Below are 8,867 nucleotides of genomic sequence, written 5' to 3' on the forward strand. Positions count from 1 at the left end.
TGATCCAGTGACTAGCAAGGTAAGCACAGAGACTCAAATCCTTCGAGGTTTGGTCGTTACAGATGGTATCAGAGCAGTGTGTTGACTGTAGGACGTGACCCTAGAAAATGGATTAGAAAAGCCATAGGAGTGAAAGTTATTTTATAAACTAGCTATCCTTCTTACTGTTTATTAGTAAATCCCTCAAGTATCTTGACCAGTTAAGTAGGAACTAGTGCTGAGACCACAATTCATGTTTGTTTTATATTGCAACATTATCGTGTTAGCATATCTGATTATGCCCACTTTCGTGGTATGAAGATACTAGATTGTTTGCTTGATTGGTAGTTGTTTGTTAAATTACATCTTGTCAAAATTATTCGACTATATATATAATACTATATTATGTTGTTTGTTGTTTGTTTGTTTGTTGGTGTTATTCGCTGTTGTGTTTTGTTGGCTTGATCATATTATGCATATGGGTAGAATATATTTATATATACATAGCCTTGGCCCTATTATATCTATAACTCTTCTATGCTTGCCCACCAGATGCTGCCAAGGCGTGATACTAGACGCAATACTGCAGGAGGAGACAACAATGGCAATGGAGTACCACCATACATACAACAGGTTATTGAGGGACAGGCCCAGTTGATCCAGTTGCTTACTCAGAACCAAAACAACAGCAATAACAACAACAATCCGCCACCACCGCCACCTGTGGATATGCTTACCAGGTTCTTGAGGTTGAATCCTCAGAGGTTCTCCAGTTCCCCTGAACCTATTGTGGCTGATGACTGGCTCCGTGCAGTCAATAGGAACCTGGAGACAGTTGGATGCACTGATGCAGAGAGGGTGAGGTTTGCCTCACATTTGTTGGAGGGTCCTACTGCAGCTTGGTGGGACAACTACTTGGTCACTTATCCCATTGCTACCATCACATGGCCTCAGTTTCAGGATGCTTTTCATGCTGCACATGTGTCTGCTGGTGCTATGAGTCTGAAAAAGAAGGAGTTTCGCAGTTTGCGCCAGGGAGGTCGCACAGTTAATGCTTATGTGGAGGAATTTAATAATCTTGCATGTTATGCTCCTGATGATGTTAACACTGATACAGCTAGGAAGGAGAAATTTTTGGAGGGCCTAAATGATGACTTGAGCCTTCAGTTGACAGTGGCCACTTTTAGGAATTGTCAGGACCTAATTGATAAGGCCATTGTGTTGGAGGGAAAGCAACATGCCATAGAGAATCGCAAGAGGAAGTACAACAACAATAACAGGTATAATTCAGGACCACAGCAGAAACCACACACTTCATATCATGGTAATGGAGGTAATGGACATAATCATCATGGAGGTAATGGACATAATCATCATGGAGGTAATGATCATAATCATCATGGAGGGAATGGCCACAACCATAATGGCCACCATCATCATAATGGGCACAAGAGTAACAATGGCAATGGCAGAGGTAATGGTAATGGTAATGGCAATGGAGGGAACAATAACCAGAACCACCAGGTTACACGTGCGCCAAGGGATTTGAGTCAGGTGCAGTGCTTCAGGTGTAAGGCTATGGGGCACTATGCCACAGATTGCCCGGGGGCGAAGAACTCAGGATCCAGCAAGCCAAACCCCTTCCAAAAGGGTCATGTAAATCATGTAAATGTGGATGAGGTTTACAATGAACCTGATGCAGTGATTGGTAAGTTCTTGATTAATTCAGTACCTGCACTTGTTCTTTTTGATACTGGTGCATCACATTCATTTATTTCGAGGGTATTTGTTGATAAACATGGATTGCCAACCAAAACACTTAGTATGCCTATTAGAGTGAGTTCCCTAGGAGCTGAGATGATAGCAGGTGTTGGTTGCTATCAGTTGACTTTGTCTATTGGAAAGCATGATTTTCCTACAGATTTGATTATATTGAAGTCACAAGGTCTGGATATTATTTTGGGTATGGATTGGTTGCAGTTATATAAAGGTCGTATTGATTGTGCCAGTCGATCTATCACTCTCAGTGCACCAGGAGGGAAGAGGATCAAATATGTGTGTAAGTATAAGCGTAATCAGGTGCAGGTGAACTCTCTTAAGGGGGGTAGCCTGGAAGAGGTGCCAGTTGTGAGAGATTATCCAGATGTGTTTCCAGAGGAATTTCCAGGTATGCCACCAGATAGAGATATTGAGTTTCTTATTGATTTAATACTGGGCACTGGACCTATTGCAAAGAGACCATATAGAATGCCTCCTAAAGAGTTGGAAGAATTGAAGAAGCAGATAAGAGAATTGCAGGCACAAGGATTTATTCGCCCAAGTTCATCACCTTGGGGAGCTCCAGTTTTGTTTGTGGAGAAGAAGGATGGGACCTTGAGGATGTGTGTTGATTATCGTTCTTTGAATGAGGTAACCATTAAGAATAAGTATCGTTTGCCTATGATAAATGATCTATTTGACCAGTTGGAGGGAGCTACTGTGTTTTCTAAGATTGACCTTCGTTCTGGTTATCATCAATTGAAGATTCATGAGCAAGATATTCCAAAGACTGCTTTTACTACGAGGTATGGGTTGTATGAATATACTGTTATGTCATTTGGATTGACTAACGCCCCTGCATACTTCATGAATATGATGAACAAGGTGTTTATGGAGTTCTTGGATAAATTTGTGGTTGTTTTCATTGATGATATATTGGTGTTCTCCAATAATAAGCAAGAGCATGAGGTGCATTTGCGTTTGGTAATGGAGAAACTAAGGGAACATCAGCTGTATGCCAAGTTTAGCAAATGTGAGTTTTGGCTGGATGAGGTAGCATTCCTTGGACATGTTGTGTCAAGTAATGGAGTTGCAGTTGATCCATCTAAGGTTGCTGCAGTTACAGAGTGGGAGACACCCATGACAGTTGGAGAGATTCGCAGCTTTTTGGGCCTTGCGGGTTATTACAGGAGGTTTATTGAGAACTTTTCCAAAATTGCAAAGCCTATGACTGAATTATTGAAGAAGGATAAGAAGTTTGTTTGGACAGATGAATGTGAAGCCAGCTTTTAGGAATTGAAGCAGCGTTTGGTTACAACACCAGTCTTAACTCTGCCGGATATACATAAGGACTTTCAGGTATATTGTGATGCTTCTCGTCAAGGACTTGGGAGTGTTTTGATGCAGGAAGGTAAAGTTGTTTCTTATGCTTCACGTCAGCTTAAGAATCATGAGCATAATTATCCTACACATGATTTGGAGTTAGCCTCAGTTGTGCATGCATTGAAAACTTGGAGGCAATATCTTATTGGTAATCATTGTGATATATTTACTGATAATAAGAGCTTGAAGTATATTTTTACTCAGAAGGATTTGAACCTCGGGCAGAGGAGATGGTTGGAGCTTATTAAGGATTATGATTTGAATGTGCAGTATCATCCTGGTAAGGCTAATGTTGTTGCTGATGCATTGAGTCGTAGGAGCCATGCTAATGCAATTAACATTGATAATATGCCACCCGAGTTATGTGAACAATTCAGGAATCTCAGGTTGGAGATGGTTCCTAAGGGATATTTAGCAACACTTGAGGTAAAGCCTACTTTTCTTGACAGGATCAGAGAAGCTCAAAAGAATGATAAGGAGATTTCTAAGATAAAAGAGAATATGGTTAAAGGTAAGGCAAAAGGTTTCCGTGAGGATGAACATGGAGCCATATGGTTTGAGAAGCGTATTTGTGTACCTCAAGATGCAGATATCAGGAAGTTGATTCTTTAGGAGGCGCATGATTCACCTTATTCTATTCACCCAGGTAATACTAAGATGTATTTGGATTTGAGGGAAAGATTTTGGTGTCCTAGCCTGAAGAGGGAAATTGCTGGGTATATTGCAACATGTGATGTGTGCCAAAGAGTTAAGGCGGAACATCAGAGACCAGCAGGTTTGTTATAGCCATTGCCTATACCTGATTGGAAGTGGGATGCGATTGGTATGGACATCATTACAGGTTTACCCAGGACTCGATCAGGTTATGATTCTATTTGGGTAGTTGTTGATCGTTTGACTAAAGTTGCTCACTTCATCCCGGTAAAGACTACTTATACCAGTGCTCAGCTAGCAAAGATTTATATGTCTAAGATTGTTTGTCTGCATGGAGTTCCAAGGAAGGTAGTGTCTGATAGAGGTACTCAGTTCACATCTAAATTTTGGCGTCAGTTGCATGAATCCTTGGGCACCAGGCTAGAGTTCAGTACAGCTTTCCATCCACAGACAGATGGGCAGACAGAGAGGGTAAATCAGATTTTGGAGGATATGTTGAGAGCTTGTGCTTTGGACTATGGGTCCAGTTGGGATGATAATTTACCTTATGCAGAGTTCTCATATAATAACAGTTACCTGGCTAGTCTGAAGATGGCACCATTTGAGGTATAGTATGGTAGGAAGTGCTGGACACCATTGACGTGGGATGAGGTTGGAGAGCATCAATTCTTTGGACCAGACTTGATCAGAGATGCTGAGGAGAAGGTCAAGTTGATTCGTGACAGGCTGAAGATAGCACAGTCCAGACAGAAGAGTTATGCAGATGCAAAACGTAAGGAGGTGACATATGAGGTAGGAGACCGTGCATACCTTAGAGTTTCACCACTTCGTGGAATGAAGAGGTTTGGAATCAAGGGTAAGTTAGCACCACATTTTGTGGGGCCTTACAAGATCTTGGAGCGTAGAGGAGAGGTAGCTTATCAGCTGGAGTTGCCAGAATCCTTGTCAGGAGTTCATAATGTGTTTCATGTATCTCAGTTGAAGAAGTGCCATGCAGAGATGATGGATGTTCCATTGAGGGACACAGTGCCACTTGAGGCAATTCAGTTGGAGAGTGATTTGACATATGAGGAGAAGCCTATTAAGATTCTGGAGACAGCAGAGAGAGTTACTCGCACCAAGACAATTAAGTTATGCAAGGTTCAGTGGAATCATCACATAGAGGAAGAAGCTACCTGGGAACGAGAGGAAGATCTCAAGCAGGATCACCCACACCTATTTGCTAGCCAGCCCGAATCTCGAGGGCGAGATTCATCTTAAGGGGGGTATGTTTGTAACATCCCAATTTTCCGAAATTAGGATGTTAATAGATCATTCATATGCATATCATATTTTTTATTGCATTATTTGCTTTTTCAGAATATTCAAATCATTATGCAACAAAAGGCAATTTATTTGGAGTGGAGATAACATGACTTCTCCCCTATTTTAAAAATGTTCATAATGTGCAGAATATTATTTCCAGTTCATCCGATATGTTCTGGTAATTTTTGTGATCTTCAAAGTATTTTAATTATGTGTTATTTTACTATTTGTGTGGCCTTTTGCATCAAAATGAATTTCTAAAATTGCATTAGGTGAGGAACTAGTGTTCCTGTAGTTTATGTTTGTAGTATATATTTCTAGGTGCGTCTACGTATTTTTATTTAGTTTTTATATTGTGGTTTTATTTTAGTTATTTTTGCTGCTGTAGTTTTTGTTTAAAGAAAAGGAAAAAAACACAGCACGCAACACTGCAGCGCAGCGCACTACGCAGCCCAACGCCCGCGGCCCAGCACCACACCGCTGTAGCCCACAGCCACCGCAGCCCACGCGAAGCAGTACGCACCCGATCCGACCCGCACCAGCGCCCGACCCACTGTCTCTCTCTCTTTGCCAGCGGACCCCTCCACGCACCCGTCCCCTACCCCGAGCCGGACACTACAGCCGCCGCACGCACGCACGCACGCCGAGGCCGAGCCGGTTCGTCCCGCGCCCCTGGTCAACCCCGTGCAACCTAGGAACACTGTATGCAAGCCCAACTGCTTGAGGGACCCCGCACCCCCTCCTCGATCTTCCTCGTTTCCGCACGCGGGAGCTAGGGCGAAACGGATCTCGCACCGGAGCTCCGCTGTCCGCCGTCTTCGTTGGAGGATTCCACCGCCGTAAGGACACCACCGGCCACACCGTTCACTCCCCTCGACCCTCCCCTCAACGCCGCACCTTTCTGACATACGCTCATCGCCGGAATCGCAGCGGAGTGAGCCGCCCGAGTGAACCCGACGCCGCCGGAGCAGCGGCTGTTCACGTCGTCACCATCGGCCGCAGAGCATGCCCCGTCTTTGTTTGACCTCACCACTGCGTCCGCAACTCGAAGCCGCCTCCGCCCGTCACCTCAGCTTCGCCGGAGACCCACCAGAGAAGCCACCGCCGCCGACGCCCGACCACCGCCGCCGTTTCTCCCCTGTTCTGGTGAGCACATGCGCCCAGCCAATCGAACGCCGCCACTTGGCACTTCTCTATAGGGCACGCACAGGAGTTGCTACAGTAACGCGTGAACTGTGCAGGAGATTTCTGTTGTTTTTGTTTCAGATTTTCACCAAAAACTTCAACTAGCTATATCTTTTAACCTAAAAGTCCAATTTAGGTAATTCTTTTTCCTATGCACTCACAAAAATCAGCACATTATCACAGCATCAACTTTGCACATGTCAGCACCTTTCAAATTTGAACTCATTCGAGTTTGAATCAAATCTTCCGGAGGCCATAACTCTCAAACCATTAACCGGAATCAAGTGATTCTTTTTGCGTTGTGACCATAGTGCAAATTAGCTGCTGTTAATCTTCTGTTGTTGAGTTTTTAAAATGTTTTCCTTGCTGTTGGTTTTGTTTTGGATCTTTTCATGTTCCGGTGATTGATTTGTTGAATTGTGTGAAACGTGTAGATTGTCCGGAGTGCGACACGAGCTATTGTCAGGAGTGTGACTTTCTGAACCAGAACCAAGGCAAGTTACATGTTGATCATCCTTTACCTATTTTTTTTCTATGCATGTAGTTATATCACACTATGAATATATGCACGTATAGGCATACTATATTATTTTTGCTATGCTGATGAGCTATCTCCCCATCTTTGCAAATCGTGGTAGTGGTAGGTTTCTATGCTTTGTAGACGGGGGTGGTTCGTGTATTCATTGAGTTTATGTGAGGATTATATATATTTAACAAATTGAGTAGTAACTCAGGATTTAACTCACCTCTGGGCGGAAGTGGTATTGCTTGGTGTTGAGGGAAGGCATCATGGGGTCTTGCACCTTTTCTAAGGCCATGCGCTCATGAGAGTGCACCCTAAGTGGAATGCCGCCCAGGTTCAAAAAGATCAGACAGACTTAGTGACTAGTAGCTTCCGTGTGCGGCCACTGGCTATATGGGCTCTGGCTTAGTTGATCAGTTGTTGGAACCCTTGCCCAGACTGTGTCGACAGATGTAGCATATGTAGGTGGGATGTGGACGTCAGGTGGTTAAGGGAACCTCTTCTGAAAGACTTCGTCTCAATCTTCGGATTGGGTCCAGTGGGTAAAGCGTAGAAAACTCTGCAGAGTAATAAAACTAATCATGATTAGCCGTGCCCCCGGTTATGGGTAAATTTGAGCCACTATGCCATTACAGTTGTTGGATGATCTTGACAGATGTGACACTTAATAATATTTGTGGGCAACTTAATAAAGGGTAGGTTGGAGTTGATTTTGCCAACTCAACCTTGTGCATTTAATTGTAGTAATAAAGGAACTAAATAAAAATTTGACTATTAGGTAGTTATTAGGATAAAATCAGCTTTCTGCAAAAATAAACCCCCAAGCCTTCCTTTGTTGTACTATGCATATACATGTAGGTCTTCTTTATTATTACTCCTGTGTAACTTGCCAATACATTCCAAGTATTGACCTATATGGCTGCAACATCTCATGTTGCAGGATATTCTGATGAAGAGTAAGGTACCGTTAGGGTCGCGAGTCTGCACTCAGCATCGCCAGTGGGCTATGATGGGACTCATCGTTATTTTCTGCTACTTTCCGCTGTTTGATTGAATAAAGCTAGCCAAGTGCTATGCAGATTGTTTTATTTTATACATTCTGGATCATACGTTGTAATAAATGATGCACTTGCTATTCTGGTATTCATCTATACTGAGTGTGCTAGCGAGTTCGATCCAGGGACTAGCACGGTAAGCACAGAGACTCAAATCCTTCGAGGTTTGGTCGTTACACCGGCTCTACTGCCGTGCAGTTCTCACCGCCCCACCGTACTCCCATCGCTGGCCTAGCCATCCCTCTACTCACCCACACCTGCTGTTATTCTCCGGCGACGGCAGATGAACCAGTAAATGCTCGTACAGTCGTACTCCCCTCCGCGTGGGAAACAACTGCCGAGTCTTCCCTGCCTCCGTGTCGTTCCCTTCCTAGGCCTCGCCATCGTCCACCGCCCTGGTGCTCTCGGCGCGGCCTGTTTAACATGGTCAACGACCGACATGCATCTGAAGTGGACTTTACGTGGAGAGGCCGACAGCTGGGTCCACGGCCGCACGCAAGGAGATGCCTCCTTATTACACGCAAAATAATGATTCCTCCACCTGACATCAGGGACCCACCAAAGGGCCTCTGTATTTCGCGAAGAAACGTTACCGCCGCTGACAGCTCGGACCCACCAGCTATATCTTCGCACGCAAGGAAGTGCCTCCTTATTACGCACAAAAAAATGAATACTCCCCCTGTTAGCTGGGACCCAGTATAGTGGCAGGCTGACTTGTGGGCCTACTAAGTTGACCGGGATGGAGGGCTTTGTCAACTTAGTCAATATGCACGATTCTAGCTCCAGTGACCGTACGATGTCCATCCAACGGCCGTAGTGCTTCTTCAACCTCTAGTCTTCTTGCTCCAGCCGCCCAAACCAGCACCGGTCGTGCCTCGTGCTCCTGCCTCCCGTGGCCGGCTGCGATGCAGCGGAGGCCTCACCGCCCCTACTACTCCCACCGCTGGCCAGGCCATCCCTCTACTCACCCACACCCCCTGTTATTCTGCGGCGACGGCAGCCTCACACCGCAGCGAACTAGTGAA

At 44.7% G+C, this 8,867-nt stretch overlaps 1 protein-coding gene across 1 annotated transcript; it reads left to right on the forward strand.

The window, feature by feature from the left end:
* Positions 1-531: 531 nt before the first annotated feature.
* LOC147985976 (uncharacterized) lies at positions 532-7,747 on the forward strand. The gene is made up of 3 exons (XM_087541818.1): positions 532-1,687; positions 6,699-6,758; positions 7,728-7,747. Exons 1-3 carry the CDS (start codon positions 532-534, stop codon positions 7,745-7,747), a joined length of 1,236 nt encoding a protein of 411 aa, XP_087397944.1.
* The last annotated feature ends 1,120 nt before the right edge of the window (positions 7,748-8,867 follow it).

This window comes from Triticum urartu, chromosome 2A (assembly GCF_056163025.1).
Source record: "Triticum urartu cultivar PI428250 chromosome 2A, HENAU_Tu73, whole genome shotgun sequence".
Classification (NCBI taxonomy): domain Eukaryota; kingdom Viridiplantae; phylum Streptophyta; class Magnoliopsida; order Poales; family Poaceae; genus Triticum; species Triticum urartu.

Coding starts and splice junctions, on each gene's coding strand:
- LOC147985976 (XM_087541818.1), top strand. CDS start 532: ATGCTGCCAAGGCGTGATACTAGACGCAATACTGCAGGAGGAGACAAC. Junction 1,688..6,698: donor TGAACCTGATGCAGTGATTG/GTAAGTTCTTGA, acceptor TGAAACGTGTAG/ATTGTCCGGAGTGCGACACG. Junction 6,759..7,727: donor CTTTCTGAACCAGAACCAAG/GCAAGTTACATG, acceptor CTCATGTTGCAG/GATATTCTGATGAAGAGTAA.